Source organism: Lepidothrix coronata, unplaced genomic scaffold (assembly GCF_001604755.1).
Source record: "Lepidothrix coronata isolate B3197 unplaced genomic scaffold, Lepidothrix_coronata-1.0 Scaffold19, whole genome shotgun sequence".
In the NCBI taxonomy this organism is placed as follows: domain Eukaryota; kingdom Metazoa; phylum Chordata; class Aves; order Passeriformes; family Pipridae; genus Lepidothrix; species Lepidothrix coronata.
Window position 1 is genome coordinate 656890 of NW_016690199.1, and position 18167 is coordinate 675056.

The 18167-nt window shown below is 45.4% G+C and overlaps 1 protein-coding gene across 1 annotated transcript in view; it reads left to right on the forward strand.

Annotated features, from left to right (window-relative positions):
* The window catches only part of PRKCH (protein kinase C eta), a 118860-nt gene that overhangs the window by 62562 nt on the left and 38131 nt on the right, over positions 1–18167 (forward strand). The window contains exon 10 of the mRNA XM_017807686.1: positions 10374–10528. Within this exon, the coding sequence (XP_017663175.1) occupies positions 10374–10528 (155 nt within the window). The remainder of the gene's footprint in view (positions 1–10373; positions 10529–18167) is intronic.

Consider the following 18167-nt stretch of genomic DNA (forward strand, 5'->3'; position numbering starts at 1 on the left):
ACGAGCGTCCTTCAAGATAATAGCTGGCAGGGGTGCTATTTAAGCCAGGCGGGACTGGCCTGGGACTCCAGGACAGCACAATCATTGAACTGGTCCCATTTTACGAGGACAACCTGCTGTTTGGCACGCAGCTTTTTGTTCCCTTTACAGGCTGCAGGCTGAAGTCACGCTCTCAACATTGAAGAGGAAGGTTTCTCCACATCTCTGCTGGCTCTTGGGGCACTCAGGCAGTTCTCCCAGGGTCAGTGTGGGTATCATGTCATGGGTTACCCAGCTGAGACTGTATTTCACCTCCTAGTGGTGTTAAGAGCTAACCTGGAACCTTCTATGGGGGGCATAATTTTCAGGTGAGAGCCCAACAACCAAGGGGGGGACTGAGTGGTGGCATCTGGCTCTAACCCTTGCTACCCAGGTGCCACAAGAGGAGTCTAAGTGCCCTTGTATTGCCCAGGGGAGTCCCTCAGCCATGGTCCCTCTGGGAGATCTCCAGCATCAGCCTGATTGTCCACCAGCCACTCCGCTGTCACTGAATGGATAGAACATAGGGCAGACTGGGGCAGAGCCTGGTGTGGTGGAGGTGAGGAAGGCTGGAGAGACAGCAGCAGCCTTCCCAAGACTCTGGTAGATGAGCAAGTATCCTGACACAGACTTTGGAGTGTGCTGGTGGGTGTTAAGGAAGCAGTGAGGCCTCTTTGATGTTCCCTTTGGAAGGCGCTGAGAGGGAGCCCTTTGGGAGCAGGGAGGAAGGCTTTGATCAACTCCCAGGCTCTGAACCCCCAGCATTCTCTCTCTGGCATGTTTTAGAGGCACAACTCTGTATTCACCTGACAGCCAAATGCACTTCTTGGATACTTTTCTGCAGACATTGAGACTTTTATTCTAGAGAGTTGAGGCCTGTGCTTGCCCCAAGCCACTGTGCTGGAAGACCAGCACACACTTCAGTGTTGCTTCAAGTCAAAACCAAGTGAAGATGTTGTTGGGACATCCTGTTTCTAGGCCTGTCATGTTTCAAAAAGCTTGCTACAGTCTGACATGGCTTCTGGTCATAAGCACAGGCACCTCTAAGGGGCTTGCTGCAGTCAGGTGTGAAGGAGCTCGAGTTCTGCTTTGCCTGGGGCAGCGGGTTGGTTTTTTGGGGCCTCTTGGACAGGGAGGTACAGGGGAATTTCCTCTCTCTGCCTCCACTCTCAGGTGTGGCTTCTGCAGGTGTGTGTGCTGTGGTGCCCTTGTGTTGGTTTCCTATCTAGCACTGAATAAAGACAGAGTGGTCCAAAAGTGCATCTTTCTGTGGTTTTACAGTGTTCACATCCACCAAAAACCCGTGATGTGTTTGCTGGCACTCTGGTTCAAGTTGTCAGTAAAGCAGATGTGCGAAGCCTCCAAAGCCTGGTGTGAAAGGCTCTCTCAGGTGCGCAGTGACACCTTGCAGTGGTCACTTCGTTGCAGGAGTGTTCCAGGTCAGGATCTTTTTTGCAGGCAGAGTGGTTTTGCTTGCAGGGGATGAAACAAGATCAGAGTGACATTTCTGACTCTATCTGTGAACTTTGCCTGGTGTCCACATTTGGGCAGCACATTGAGGTGATACAAGCTGAAGTGAAAACATGAGCTGGAGGGTTAGAAGGGTCAGCTGCCATCACCATGTTGTAGCTCTCAAGTGTAACTTTCCCACCCCAGGTGGTTGAGCGACTTTGGATACTTGCATTTTCATGAACCTGATAAATGCCTGTCCCCATCTGCAGTGGCTTAGGGGAGAGACTGTAACTTGGACAAACTACCAAGTTCAGCAGCCAAAGGAGATGCTGTTGCCTATGGTTAGCCACAGCATGTGAAACTAATATTTTTTGGCCTTAAAATCAAGGAAGTTGTAGCATAAAAAGGGCTGAAAATGGAAGCAACTCTCAAGCAGCCTGAGGGAGCAGGTGCCAGACAGTACTGAGGAGTAAGAGGAAGAGAAAAACAAAGGCAGTCGAAGCTCAGAGAAGAGGTAACAAGCTGAGGTGCAACCCAATGGTGCTTTGGTCTCTTTGAATCCGTATTGCTTTCCAGGTGATGTGTAAGGGGAGAGGATGGATCCCTCGTAGCAAGCTGTTTCCAAGTGGCCTTTGGGTGTTTTGATATTCTTAATTTTCCTGAAGACCTTTGGCTGTGCTGTAGAAGTAAGTGTCTAGCCTTCCCCAGCCCAGGCTGAGCCAGCAGATATTGCAGAGATCAGTATTTTTAAAAGCAGGGCAGAGCTGTCGCAGGTTGGTGACTCCATACTAAAAGCACAAATTCCAGTAGCCTTTTTCTGAACTGAGGACTGTAAAAAGAGCATGATGTTCACAGTGCTACTCTCTTCTGAGACATCATGATGCCAGCAGCCAGCTGAGGGGTGCAGATGTCCTATAAATCTTTGATTAACAGGTAATGTCTGTAGCGTGATACATTTTAGTTCCTTATTCCTCAATTTATTCCCCTCTTAAGTTCAGCCAGTCCTTTGGTTTTTTTGATCTTTCGGGTGGCAAGGAGTGTTTATGTAGTTTTCTATAGCATTTCAGAAGGTCTGGAGAGGAAGACTTTGTTTTACTTTCTTTCAATTCTTGCTAATTCTTTCAATTTGTTTCATGGGGTTTTTTATATTTTATTTTAACAGTGGCCAAACTGCCTTTTCTTTTTTATTTGGGATTAAAAAACCAAGCATTTTTTGTACACAATTTAATTGGTTGACTTCGTATCTGAGTTTTGGTTTTTTTCCTAGTTGGGGTCTGGTTTTGTTTGAAATGGAACAGATACGGATGAACGAGAGTGATAAAAATCATCCTTTTGCGTATATGTTATGTAAAAGTTTCTAGTGAAAAGATGAACTAATCATGTAATCCTTCTGTGAATTAGCCTGTCTTGAAGGGGGAGGGATGAGGAGGAAGGATGTGCATATGGTTCACTTGAATACCCCAAAACATGCATTGTTCCAGACAAGTGACTGAATTTGCTTGTTACAAAATCTCTCCAGCCTACGAGCTTGAGATTTCAACCAAGTGTTTAAGAAAATAGGGGCAAAAATTTGAAGGGTGCAGTTAGATTTGTGGTTATTTATTTTTTTTCCTGGGGCAAGTGGGAACCCACAACTCCCCTCAGCTCACCCTGGGTTGTGGTTGCTGTTGTTCAGCTCTTCTGGCATGAGCTGGGCGTTAATGTTGTGCCGTGCACACAGGCACCATGGCAGCCTTCACCCCAAGGGACCCTGCAGAGTTTATTTATGCAAATGGAAAGAGCCAATTTATTATGTGTATGTGTCTCACTGCAGTGGCCTCATAAGGAAGCCTCGTGGTGCCCACTATCAGCAGGTCAAAGAGCAGAGGTTGAGGTGATAACTGGTGATAACTGCCCAGTTCACAGAGTTGTGACAGTGAGGTTGGTGACTCTTTGTTAAAGAAGCTGAAAACGAGCCCTGTGTGGGGAAGTGACCTGCACTTCTCAGAAATGTGTTCACCAGCTGCTCAGCCTGGAGGAGACACCACGTGCACCTTATACCCATTCTGAGTTTGCTTAATTTTCGCTGCACCTCCTTCCAGCTTAAAAACCCACACAAAACCAGCGGAAGGAGGAAAGCTTCCCTTTCTCAGCCTTTTGGCTGCATCACACAGTGACCCCCCATCTCAATAGCCCCAGGCCTGTATATGCAATCTCTGGCTTGATTTCCCCGAGGCAGAAGAGGTTCCTGAGGGTACTTTTGCAGTCACTGAAGCAGGGAGGCAGAGCAGCTCAGAGAGCAGCACAACTCAGCGAGCAGATGGCTGTAAAACCTGCTGCCTCTCTGCCGTGTTGGGCTGTGAGTCCTGGGCCGGGGCAGCAGGTGCCGCGGCCCTGTTTGAGAAGTGTCACTGTCATGTGCACGTAGTTCCAGCTGAGCAAGTGTGGAGCAGAGGTGTTCCTTCCCTGCTTGGTGTAGTTACTCTCATTTGAAATCAAAGGACCAAATCTTCACGCCTTGCTCCATTGCAATCAGGCGAGAGTGGCTTTGTCTGGAAGTTTGGGGCTGAGCTCATTAGATCTGCTCTTGTGTGCACATGTGTGTGTGCAAGGGCTGTTTTAGTGATTCCCTCTTGGTGAGCCTGTTTTTATGACAGCTGAGATCTTCCCTGGTTCTGAAACACTGCCATGTATAACCACCCCTGAGGAGCCTGCCCTCCCTTGGAGCTGGGAGCAGCGGCACTGCCTTAGTCAAAGGGCTGGGTATGGAGGGGAAGCATTTCCAACAGGGATTCATAGAATCTAATGATTCTGTGAAGGGCTGGGTATGGAATCATAGAATATGCTGAGTTGAAAGGGGCCCATCAGGATCATCAAGTCCAACTCCTGGCTCTGCAGAGGACACCCCAAGAATCCCACTATGCACCTGAGGGCTTTGTCCAAACGCTTCTTGAACTCCGTGAGGCTTGGTGCTGTGACCACTTCCCTGGGGAGCCTGTTCCAGTGCCTGACCACCCTCTGGGGGAAAAGCTTTTCCTGGTATCCAACCTAAACTTCCCCTGACTCAGCTTCATGCCATTTCCTTAAGTACTGTCGCTGGTCATAAGAGTGAAGAGATCAGTGTCTGCCTCTCTGCTTCCCCTCACGAGGATGTTGAAGACTGCAGTGAGGGAGGGGAGGCATTTCCAACAGGAATTCATAGATTCTGTGAAGGGCTGGGTATGAAGGATGGGCATTTTGGCACAGAGCAGCATCTAACAGTGGGCATTGACTGCATTAGTCCAACAGAGATAAATATTAGGAAACAAACCTGTTTATTATTCCTCCTGCAGATCCTGTGCTTTTGCAGTGGCTTGACCCAGATACAGATGGCCACTTGCACTGCTGGGGGAGTTGGACATGTGGCTTTCCAAAGCCCAGCACTGAGACATCACGGTTTATTTGCTCACTCGCAGCAAGACCTAAGGCAGATTTGCTTTGTGTGGGGGTTGTGGACCACGAAGGGAGAACAGGAACATTGGGAGCGCTGAGGGAGCCTGCCAGCTCTTGTAATTATCTTGTAATAATTTGCTTGCAAGCTCCCTAAGCCCTGCTACTCTTTTTTGGAAACAATAAACTTTCTCTGGGAAGCAGTGACACAGCTGTCTCTGTTTGGGGATGATTTGGAAAGCCTGCCTTCTGCTCTGCAAAGCATAAACTGCCAAAACAGGGAAAAATGACTGTTTTCATGGGGAAACCCTTTGGCTTCAGTAAACTCAGACTGAGCCCAAAGCTGATTTTCTAAGGAGTTGTGTGCATTAATTATTTCCAAAAAGTTGAAATGCAAACATAGCAGAATTCCTGAGCTAGGCTGATTTTTCTAGAGGGGGGTAAGATTGAACCCTTGCCCTAAAATGCATTTAGCCAGGTCTCCATATCTGCCTTGTACAGCAGCTGTCAGCTAAAGAGGAGGCTTGGGTGAAATTCCGTCTGGGCTGTGTTCTTGATGGGTTCATCCTCTTGTCCTGCAGAGGAACCTGCATGAGCAGAAGCAGCATCTGGGAAAGCTGTGCTGCCACGGGTGTGCGGAGCTTGTCCAAGCCTATTCCTGGTGGCATTGGAGGCTAGAGAGAGGCCTCGTTGGTGTTTTCCAGTGGGTCTCCTGAACCTCTACTGATGACTGTTTAGAGAGAAGTCCCTCCTGGCTTCCATGCTTCCCTTGGCACAGCAGCTCTTGTAGAGTGGCAGGAAGGGGTGACTGTTGTCTTCTTCCCTGTCTGCACATGGGAAACACTTGTCTTTCCCCATCTCCTCCCTCCATGCTGCCTGAAGCAGGGCAGTGATGATGCCCTGTCCCACTGGGAATATGGTTTACGGGGTGATTATGGTGTTGCTAAGCTGGGGGTTGGACTAGATGATCTTGAAGGTCCCTTCCAATCCTGATGATTCTGTGATTTATGTTGCATGAAAACCTGTGATCGGAGATAAGGGCCCAAGCTGTCTTCAGAGGTCTTTGATCTTATGTGGGCTGTCCATGGACATCAGCTATGACTCTTAACTAGAAGAGTGTAGAAGTTGGCCATCACACTGGTCTTTTAGGGCACAGTAAGAGAAAAAGGGTGCTCTTTTAATAAAATCTGATTTTTTTCCTCCTGTGATGATGAAGAGGAAAGCTATGAGGGTTTAAAACAGCTTATGGATCTAATGAGGACAAAGGGCTGAAGTGATGCTTGAGATGGATCTCAGTGGATGCTTGTGTTTGCAAGGGGCAGTAACGAGTTTATAGATTGTCCTTCCTGTGGCTTTTGAAGCCAGGGATTTTCTTCAAGCCTCACCAAACCCCCCACCTAGAACAACAAACAAATAAAATGTTTATGTGTAATTGCTATCAAACACTGCCCTTAGGACAGACTGCATGCTTCCAACAGACCCTGTCCTGCTAGTAGGTAAACAAATAGGGATGGAAAACTGAAATTTAAACAAATAAATGAAAAAAAAAAAAAGCCAAAACCGGAGAGTTTTCTTGCACAACAGTTGTCAGGGTTAATTTCTAGGTTTAAGCAAGCCTTGAAATGAGCCCACCTGATCCCACAGACTTTGTTTCCTCCAAGTGTTTCTTTAATTTACAGTAACAATTGCTTTGTGTCTTTATTCATCTCAATCCCAGTCCAGGAATGGTGCAGTGTGATTTCCTCCTGTGGCTTGTCACTTGCTGCAAAGCCTTTTGTGTCACTATTTCCTGTTGATTCAAGTGCTCTTTTCTTGCTGTTGCTGATGTCAAACAGAGATAGCAGATCAGGGAGACTTCTGGGCAATGGAAAATAGTAAAATAGACATGTGAGGAGTTCAGCATTAGGTCCTGTCAAAAACCAGTTCATCTTTCAACTCCTTCTTATTCCCACTGGTAATCCCCAAGAGAGGAGACACATAACTCTTAGGTCAAATTTGCAAGTGTCTGAACTATCTGCTCTTTTAAGGTTTCCTTTTCCTGGCCCCTTTTTAAGTTATATACTCACTCTTTTGGCTTTAAATTGCCTTTTTTATTTATTTTATTTTTTTTCCCTCCCTCCCTGTCTCCTCTGTCTCCTCTACCTCCCTTCCTGCCTCCTCTCTCTCCTCTGCCTCTTTCTTCCTCCCCCCTTGCCCCTCCCTCTCTTTCTCTCTTTTCCTTTTCCCCCTCTTTTCTTGTCCTCTCTCCCCTCTTTTTTCACCCTCTTTTTAAAAAAAATAGAATACCACCTGTTTATTTTACTTTTCAGTGATTCCCAAAAGAGTGGTTGGTCTTCGCAGTTTGGCAAGCTGATGGTCTTGCTTAAGAGTAAAAATGGGAGGCCTTGCCTGGCTTTTAGATGTTGTTCCCCAAAGGATGGTCATTAGTGCTGATTTTCCTAGTGCTTGTTGCCAGGCATGTAGCAGGCCAATGCACAAATGCTGCATTATAAACCAGTTGTGATACCCATCCTACTCTTTTCTTCAGCAGCCCCATGGGACTTGTAAGTGTTAGAAAACTGGGCAGAAGACTAGCTGAACTCTTTAAAATAAACAAAAAAACCAAACAAATAATTAAATAGAGTTGCCCAAAGTTCTATATTTATGCTTGACTTGTGAAATGAGCCCATGGGTGCAGGTGACTGTATAACACATACAGTGATACTTGCTCAGGTGTGCAGTTAGTCTGAAGCAAGAGAAGTTTTTAGCAAAAAGCTGCTAATTCCGTGACAGCAGTGATGTGAATTTTAAAACTGTTTCAGTGCTCACCTCAACATTTGAGAAAGAAGTGGTATCTTCCTTCAAGCATCACGGTAGAGAGGAGTACAACCAGGAGTCTGAGGTGGGCCATGGGGTTTTGCCTGCACCGGAGAAGCAAGACATGTATGTTTTAAGATAGGAAGAGTTAACTTTGTTTCCCTGAAGCTCCCCTTTAAGGAAAGAGTAGAAAATCCATGTGTGTTCACCGAACTATATGCATGTTTATACAAGCATATGTATTACTTACATAAATACACACACACACCATCCCTCGTCAGGCTGCTGGTAAATTAAATTACTTCCTGTTGGGGATCTGGCAGGAGGGATTTCTTTTTAAAGTACAGGCTTGAGGAGATGCCTGGACAAGCTGGGCTGGATAAGCATGTGTCATGTGGAGAGATCAGCAAGGAAGGAGGCGGGGAAGAATAGCGAGGAGATGTAAAAGCTGGCCTGAATGGCAAGGCAGAGGCAATACCGGTGCTGCAGCTGGAGGAAGGGCTGCCAAACAGGTAGGCACAGCACAGCCAGACTGAGTTGAACCAGCTGCAGTGAAGATGTGGCATTAGGGATCTGATAAGGGCTGAAGAGCCAAGGCTGCTGGTGGGTTTGCACAGTTCATGCTTCTCTGGCTCAAACTGCTGCCATAGATGAGTCAGCTTGGGTGCCTTTCAGTGCCCTCTAATAAAGGCAGAGTGAACAATGAAGTGTTGTTGTTTATATAGACTGGAGATAGTGTTTAACACATGGCCTTGGTGCTGCACACAGTAGTGCTGTGAAATTGCTGGGAACAGTGGTGAGGCTACACTGCAAATTCTGTGTTTAATTTTGGGCCCCTCACTGCAAGAAAGACATTGAGGTACTGCAATGTGTCCAGAGAAGGGCGACAGAGCTGGGGAGTCTGATGAGGAGCAACTAGGGTTGTTTAATCTGGAGAAAAAGAGGCTCATGGGGGGACCTTCTCTTTCTCTACCACTACCTTTTGGGGGCTTTAGCCATGTGGCAGTGGGTGTCTTCTTCCAGGTAAAAAGCGGCAGGCTGAGAGGAAGTGGCCTGAACTTGCACTGCGGGAGGTTTAGGTTTCATATTGGGAACAATTTCTTCACTGAAAGGGTGGTCAAGTGCCTGGAACCCTGGGGAAGTCTTTTCAATGTCTCCATCCCTGGAGGTATTTAAAAGTTGTGTAGATGTGGCACTTAGGGACGTGGTTCAGTGGTGGGCTTGCCAGTGTTGGGTTAGTGGTTAGTTGATCTTTATAGGTCTTTTCCAACCCAAATGATTCCATGATTTAATGATCTTTATCTTCTGGAAGGAGCCCAGAAGGGACTGTTGGGCAGAGCCCAGGATGGCATTGAGAAACAAGCTGTCCTCATCTGTCACAAGCCATTTGCTTTCCTGCTTGTGTCCATTGAGGAATGAGAGGATTTCTGGTTGCTTTTCTTCTGCTGCATGCGTCTCAAGATGTTAATACCAATAGTCATTTCAAGCTGGCTGGCTGCCAGAAAGTGGAGCACGACAATGCTTATCCTCTTAAACTTAGAGAAGGTTTAAAAGTAGCTTGTAGATGATTAACATCAGACCTGGGAAGGGGCTTGTGGGGAAAGAAGGGCAAATATTACTGTTAAAAGCCTGACTGGTCTCGATTGAATTGTATGCCTGTTTTCCAATTTGCTTGTTCCTGATACTCAGAGTAAAATGAAACAATAAATACTGAAGGTTCTGAAACAATTATTAAGAGAAATTTTTGAACCAGACTGCAGCAATTCTAGGGTTTAGTTTTGGGACAGATCTCTGTGTGTCCTTCCTCTCACAATCAAACAAGCACCCCTTTTGCACATACTGAACCCCTACTCACTGTTAAGCATGCAGCTCAAGCAAGTGAGCCTGCCTATGTGTAGGCTTTTGCAAAACCCAGAACAAAGCCAAAAAAGAAACCTCAGAGACCAGCAGCTGTGGTTAACAAACTGAAGGTTATCAAATGGGTTGCTTTTCTGCTCAGCAGAAGCTTTGATTTATACTTCATCCTTATCAGTTCCTCCGTTGCCCAGAGGTCTCTGCAGGTTAATCAGAGGAAAGCTGCAATCTGAGGGCCTGAAAAGCAGCTACCATGCAAGTGTATGGCAGGAAATCCCATCCTGGAAAACAACATACATGCTTCAGAAATAATGGTGGGATATCCTCGAGACAGTGTTGTGCTGTCATGGCAAAGCTGCAGTCTGTGAGCAATCTGGTTATGCACATTGTATTATGGAACATCTTTCTCCAGAGATCTGAGGTGTTTACTAGGGAGTGAGTGACCTTTTACAGATTTGTCATGTGTCACTCGGGTTAGAGAATGCTGATGGAGTATCATTCCTTGCTGTTTCAGGCTAAGGATAGTTCAGGGAAAACCCAACAGGAGCTGATTAGTGATGAGCATGAACCTACTGATATGCTCAATCCACATGTAAACGGGAATTCATTTCATGACTGGGGGCAAAACTTTTGGGAGGAGTGCAGGGCAAAGAGGTACTAACAGATCCTCCTGGTATTGACTTGATTTTTCCTGAAAAAGCATCAGCATTTCCCCCCGTACACTGTCTCATGAGTACTTAATCCGTTTTTATTTGGGAGATAATAGTTTTACTTAAAGAGTTTTCTAGGCCCAACCAAGGATGTGATTAATGCTGTTCATGTTTGTTGTGTTTGCCTGTGTGAAGGATCGCCTGTTCTTTGTGATGGAGTTCGTAAATGGCGGGGACTTGATGTTCCACATTCAGAAGTCGCGTCGCTTCGATGAAGATCGGGCCCGGTTCTACGCTGCAGAAATTATTTCAGCCCTTATGTTTCTCCATGAAAGAGGCATCATTTATCGGTGAGCTCTGCATTCGTTCCTTCTCTTTGTCTGAACCCCGTGGCTGAGGTGATAGCTGGAGTTTCCTACTTGAATAAACAGCTGTCACTTGCTATCCACCAGAAACAAGTTGTCAGCTGGGGTAACAGTACCTCCACGTCCCCCCTGCATTGTTGGCCAAGGTGCACCACTTTCCAGGAAGAAGTGAAATTTCTGGGCAGGCATTAGATTAAACCTTCCTAGATTTTCTGGGAGGTTAACATAAGCATATGTTGCTTTTGCCAGTGTGTGCCATGCTATCTAAAAGGCTGGGGTGTGCTGATTACACCAAAGCCTCTGTTTCCCTATAACAGCCACAGACCTGTGTTTAAACCCTATGTGTTTGACGTATCTATCCAATGCCACTCAGCCACTAAAAGTCTTCTCATTCCTGCCATGATCCTGCAGCAGGAGTTTTTCCTGCCTGTCGATGTCTGGCACCTTTGTGTTTGCAGCAGCATCGGAGCATTGTTGCCTCCCTGCATCAGCCTCCACTCCGGGTCTCAAGGCTGTTCTCAGGAAGCTATTTCCCACAGATAGCTTTCTTTTGTTATTTGTCATTGTTCTGTACTCAGGGGGGCAGTTTTGTTATATTTTTTTTCTTTCTGTACTGCTCTAGTGCTCCCCTGTGAGCTCAAACATAAAGGCATAGAGCAGCCAACATGGATCAGAGCCAGTCTGCTGAACAGAGCCCTCCCTGGCCAGGGTGACCATTTGACCAGCGTCTTCCCATGTGCCCCAGAGGCAGAGCAAGGCCTCTTCTGGGGTGGAACAGGGCAGATGGAACAGGGAGATGTCAGCACTGAGACAGTCTGGTTGTACAGAACAGTTTCTTTCTGCCGTGCTTCACAGGACATCTTTGGCATCCTCCTGCCCAGAGCACTGGAGAGGAGGAACAGGCAGTTATTTTCTTTGGAATGCTGTTACCTGGAATCCAGTAGCAAAGCATGCATATTTGAGTATGGTCTGCTGTAGCCCTGCTCAGTCCCACTTGTGGCATGTCAGCACTGCAAAGAATAATGTCAAGCCTCTCTTTTTTGCTGCATGGTTACAGTTGTACAGCTGGGACCCGGAGCTGGGTTCAGGATGGGACCGGTTCCGATCCCAGTCAGGCTCTGTTGGTACCATTTCAGACTGTGGGTTGGGCCAAGTGTTGTTTGGTTTGGGACTTTGCATACTTTAACCCAGACATTAGTGCATCCTCCTGTGACAGATAAACCCAGGTTTGAACTCACTAAAACCAGAATAGCTGAGGGCTAAAGTGGCCAAAGGGCTGGGGGCTCTGCAGGGGGCACTTTCCTGTTTGACGGTGAGATGATAGGATCAGTTAAGTAAAAGCGGCTTCTCTTGTCTCTTCCTAGTTCCAAGCAAGAAACAGATGGTCAGGTGAGGACAGAGAATATTAAAATATTTTTAAGTATGAAATCATATGATATACATGGCACAGTGAAATAGAGAAGGACTGTCATTTTAATGCTCTCCGGGCCGAGAGCATGAAAATGACTAGTGATAGATACCATATGTATCAAGCTCCTAAAGCACAGTGATTGTCTGCATAGAATAGCAAATCTACTTACTCTACAGCTGGATTTCAGTGTAATTCTTCCCTTGTGAATAATGCCAGTTGCTGAAGAGAAACCCTGCCAGATAATTACGCAAATGACATTATCCTTAAAATAGTGACATCCAGTAGTTATTGTCAATCATTCAGCAGCAAAACTGTATCTGTGCATAATGTAATGCCACTGTGCTTACAGCTTATCCTGTCCCCCCCAGCCTGCTGCCTGTCACAGGGCAGGAGTAACCGATCCCTCTGGATTTTGGCACTCTTCAAGTACTGCCATAATTCATGATAGAAACTGGAGGAGTAATTGAAAAGCTCCTTGAACAACTGCACAGACTTTGATCTTGTTGAGAAACTGGTTAAGCTGTGGAGTCAGGTAGCTTCAGCTGCATGGGGCAGATTTGCAGGGGGATGACTTGGTTTCTTAAAATTAGATGGGGTTCTGGAAGATTTAAGAGAAGAGAGCTGCTGGCTGTGGTTGTACTGATCTGACGTTGCTTCTGTCAGGTCGCGAACACTGGACTCTAGAAGGGAGTCCGCAGTATGGAAGGGATAACTCAGGAGGGAATCACTGCACTTGTGTAACAGAGGTTTGAGATTTTATGGTCAGAATGTGAGTGCTGGGAACAGCAGGGAGAGACAGCAGGAATAGTCTGACCAGAAAGCATTTGGCCACAAGTTATTCAAGGTGTCTCTTCTTTCTGGATTCCCAGGGTCAGCAGAGGAAGAGAGTTGCTGACCTAGAATACCCTGGGTCATTTGGTTTTCTTCTGGGCTAAGCTTAATAATACTGTATTTCTCCTTGCCCCTTCAAGATTAAGCAGTTCAGGAGAGAATCTGCATTTACTAGTGCAGTGAGCGTTCTCCCGGTAAGTCAAGTTGCTTTTGCCCCAAGTGCTGCCAAAAGCAGGGCCTCCTCTCCATTCAAATGCCATAGAGGCTTGAAAGCCAGCACTGGAAGTTCATCAAGAAGTAGCTGAAATGTGTCGCTGTGGCCTGGTGTGGCAATGGTGGTAGCTGCTAAAATCAGGTGTTTGTTGATTCCTCTTTCAGCTGCACATGCGCAGTTTGAAATAGCTCTAGTGCAGTACTTCTGCAAATGCTACTGTGTGTCCATGACATGAAGTTCTTGAGGTAGATGGTATATTTTGGTTATATGTGATTTTTAATGTTAAAACTGGGCTTACTGCTGGATTGGACCTCTTCTCATAGGGTGGTTTTCATGATTCAACTGAAATTTTAAGTAAGTTTGCTCCTCACTTTGAGGAAACTCCTTTTTGTTACTAAGCCATGGCCAGAATAAAAGTCCTGTAAACACACACATATGTATTAGGGTTTTTTTAAAAGTGAGCTTTCACTTTCACAGACCTTTATTTCTTTTCTTCATTTGCAACCCTGCAAAGGAGAGATGGCTTTCTGGCCTTATCAAGGAAAGATCTTTGTCTTGCCCTAAGATAAGGTTTAGCTGCCAACTTAGCAGGACCTATTTATAGTTGCTTCCTGAAAAAAAAAAACCAATCAGCACATACAGTCACTTATCCCATCATACAGGGGAATGCATCCAGACATGAAAACAAGCTTTTTACATGTTACAGCACAGTGTATTGTACACACCTAACCACAGAGGAGTAGGACAAGGACATATTTGGGATCAGCTCGTGCTGGATGTTGCCAGGAAAAAGTTAGGTGATAATCAAGGCCATTGTAAATAAAATCTTTGCTCACAGGGCAATGTTTGAGCACTGCTGCTTTCTTTAAGCTTACTTCTAAAGGAAAATAGTTTGCTGGGCTCTGTTGCAAGTAGGTTGGTTTGTCATTTTTATCTAAAGATTGTATGTGCTATTTTTCTTGAGTCAGCTCTTCCAGACTTTCATTTTCCGGTTCAGCAGTTCCCAGGGTAGGGAAAGCATATTTTGGCTTCTGTGCATGCCAGAAACAAAACAAAGCAGTGTATCTGAGCAGAATTAGGTTGCACAGTGGCTTACTCAGTGCAAGTGATCTAGTCCACTCACAGTCTGCTAAAAAGCAAAAAGATAGTGAATGATTTTAAGGGTTTATTTTAAAAGCAGTAGCTCCTTCCATGTAGTGTTACTGTAAGAATGGCTGTTCTGCCCTGCTGCCCTCAAATTCAGACCTCTTGCACAGGCTGATGTACAGCTTTGCTAATGGATAGGTCCACTTACCAAGCTCTCCTATATGGTGTCCCTCAATAGAGGCACCATACCTGCATGCTGAGGGCAATTGCAAATGTTTCCTTAAACTTAGTTGTTGTGGGGCTGGATTTTTTTGGAGGAGGGGGCTTAGGGGCTTAGAGTATGATAATGACCTTTCTACAGGCAACATAGAGCAGTCAGCCCAACCTAGTGGCACAGCCTTAACTTTTCTGACAAGCCTTCTTTCTCTCTCTCTGAAAATGTGTCTCTCAGTCACTTTTCAGAACACATCTTCACTGCCTGCAGAGGGATTACAGGATGCAGTACATAGTGACATACCTGAACTAGAGCTGGAAGCAGAGGCAGTATCACTTTTGCAGCCTGCATTTTAATGCTTGTTTTGCCAGCCTGAGGTATGGAGTTGGATGGTAGAGACACCCAGGTACCCCAGCTCACCATTTGGCACAGCACAGTGTCAGATACATCCTTAAGGCTATAGAGAGTGTAGCATGCAGGTAATGTGGCTGACCAGGAGCCAGAGGAGCTAAAAGGCTGGGCTGGAGAGTCTGGGAGAAGGACTGGTTATTGGCTGGCTGAAGAACCTTTTTTTTATCCTGAGGGCTCGTGCTGGTTAGCTCATTTCACTGCCTTTGTGTCTGTATTGAAGTTTCTAATGCAACCCACACATCTAGAGATGTTTGGGGTCTGCTTGTGCTCCATCACACCTCTGGATGTGGGATGGTGTGCACGGAGTCCCTGTGCTCTGATGTGGCACCAGCCACCATTAAGTAGGTCCTGTGACTTGATGGTGTTTATTGGCATGCGTGGTCCCTTTGGAAGGCAAGAGATAATTATACAATTATCCAGATGAGACCATGGTCTGGCCTTGGGGCTGAACACTAGCTCTTGGGGAAAATGAGATAGGCATATTAACAGGAAGTGTTTACTCTTCTGTGTGTTACCTGAAAGCATCTCCTCTATGTGTGTGGTGTTCTTAGGAAAGGGGAAGACTCTGTCTCTCCTGGGATCTGGAAAGACTGCTGGGTACCGGCCAGGTCTCTAAAATCATCACCTTTCTGTAGTGGAGGTGACCCATTAGGTCTGCAGCTGTGTGTCTCATGACTCTTGGCTTTTATAGGGAATGGGCTTTTTGCAACAGGTTAATTCCCTGCCAGTTCAAACCTGTGACACTTAAAGGAAGCTTTACATAAGCCTTTTATGGAGACCAGTTTTGCTGGAAAGACTCCTATTAACTGTAACAACACTAAGATTTCTTTCAGCAAAATCAATTAAAAATTACGTGCTGAAAACAGAAGCTGAATGCCTTTCCTAATTACGTACAGCCACTGTTAACAGAGCAACTTTTATTAGTGTGCTGTTTGCTTTTTCCATGGGTCAAGGCAGTGTAGACATGGGATTCCTCATGTTTGCTCTCTGTTGTTTTTTGATTGTTTTTCCTTTTGGCAACTGGTGATTTTGTTTATTCTCATTCCATGCCCTTTTTCACATCTGGAGCCAGATCTTATTTCCCCTGAAGTCAAGGGGCTTTCCCCAGGGAGATAAATTAGCAGTTGAACTGGATCTGTGACTGATACCAGCAATGCTCTGTGGGGCAAACTGGCTGCCAGGGCAGAGGCTATCCTAGGGATTATCGATGGTTTGCTTAGGTGCTGTGCATAGCTTTGTTTTCTTGGCAAACAAAGATAAATCTTTTGTTCAATGAGGTGTTTTTAAGCTTTTCTGAAAGAGAGAGACCTTGTAGCAGCCTGGAGACCTTATAGCAGCCTTCTAATACCTAAACAAGGGCTACAAGAAGGCTGGAAAGAGACTTTTTACAAGAGTATGCAGTGAAGGACAAGGGGAAATGGCCTTAAGCTGAAGGAGGGTAGGTTTAGATTAGATATTAGAAAAAAATTCTTTAATGGGAGAGTGCTGAGGCACTGGAACAGGTTGCTCAGACAAGCTGTGGCTACTCCATCCCTGGAATGTTCAAGGCCAGGTTGGACGGGGCTTGGAGCAACCTGGTCTGGTGGAAGGTGTCCCTGCCCATGGCAGGGGGTTTGGAATTAGATGAGCTCTGAGGTCTCTTCCAACCCAAACCGTATTATGATTCAGTGAAAGTTTTTGCTTGAATGTGCTGCAGCAGATGCCTCTGTAGGTACTCTTTGCTGATTTGATGGATTTTTACGCCTCCCTCTTCCCCACCGATTCTTCTGTGTATGGAGAGTCATGTTGTTTGCATCTGAGAGGAAAGGGTGGGAAAGAGCTCAACCAGTGCCAAAAGAGGTGTGAGTCCCCTCTGTGGAGCACCATAACCTCTACTGTGGGGTCTGGTCCCTATTGCTCTGAGAGCTCCTAGAACTCCAGTGCTTTGCAGAACTGGAGCCCTGAAGACCAGAGTAGATATATGTAAGGAGAACAAAATGAAGGATGATGCTGTGTTATGAGAACAGCAGAAAGAATGAAATATAAGCTGATTATATGGTGAATGAGTGAAGCAAATCAGCTAAAAGCTGCAAGCTGGCACAGAATAACATGTCAGCAGCTATGTTCCTACAGCAACTGCTTATTGTAGAAGAGGAATTTTCATTCCAGAGTCTCTGGAAACACTTCATTCAGCTTTAGAAAATATAAAGGGATGTATCTGAGGGTCAGAAGTGTAGTGATGTCTGTGGCTATCTTATCTGACAGTCAACAGCTCGTGTAGACTGATTTGTGCTTCTAGACACTACATCTTCCACATAGTTTTCCACTCAGATGTGGTTGTTGCACGCTTGTGAGATGGGCTCTTTTACAGCCTCTGGCATGCAGTGCTTAAAGGGTTGTTTCTCTGTACTTGATCAAATGGAAAGTGCAGAGAAAAAAAACCCAGCCTCTCACGTTTCGATGTCATGTTTAATCAGTCAGTGTGCAGGACAGTTTAGTCCTGATTTACAGTTATGCTTACGAAGAGCAGTCCTGTTTTGAGATCCACACATCAGATCTCTGTGCCCCATTGACTCCACTGTATATCGTCTGTGAACTTTGATGGAACTTTCCACATGACTAAGGACTACTGAATAGCCTACAGAAGTTGTTGGCTCTGCTAGTGTCTACTTTTCCTTTATGGTTATTTAAAGGGATTGATTGGAAACCTGCAAACCCTGCACATAATGAGTTTGTATAAATCATTAAAAAACAGAGCTCGAAGGGGCCTCAAGAGTTTGTCTGGTTCATCCACCGGCCCCAAGGCTGGAGAACCCTTACCTAAATGCAAATCTCTCATACTTTCACTCTTCTCCTTTGCTGTAGCTCTTACATTTGCATGTAATAACTTGTGAACTCTTACAGGCACAGACTCTCGTTTACCAAACGTTTGCAATGAGAGGTCAGTGTTAGTCAGGAATTCTGGTACTGGTGCAATAGAAATAAACAGCACTGCTCCTCTGTGCAGGGGGATAAATGATTACCTGTGATTTGTGTTCTGACATTCTTTTTGTGACTAATACATCGTTACGAAGGCATTTCACAATTAAAAAGCATGCAGATGCAATTAAGAAATAGCTACATGTAATGATTACAGACAAGTTCTTAAAGAAAGGAGATTTGGAGACCAGGTTTAGGCTCAATCTTTAAGTCCCAGAGCACCTGCGAATATTTAGATTAGGACTTCTGAAGCTAAAAACATTTCTGCAAAAATATTGGTTTTCTGCCTTTCCCACCCTCTTCATTCTACTTGAAAGGCATAGAAGTCATGGGAAGGAGAAAAAACCAAAAATTTAAATAAATTTGAAGATGTTATGTAAAGTGTATTTTTAAAAATTGCCCCTAAATATTGTTGCTATGTTTTCAGCCAGAACTGTTCATCTGACTTTTAACATATTCCCTAATATCAAGGACATTCAGGTCTATGATTTTATGAATT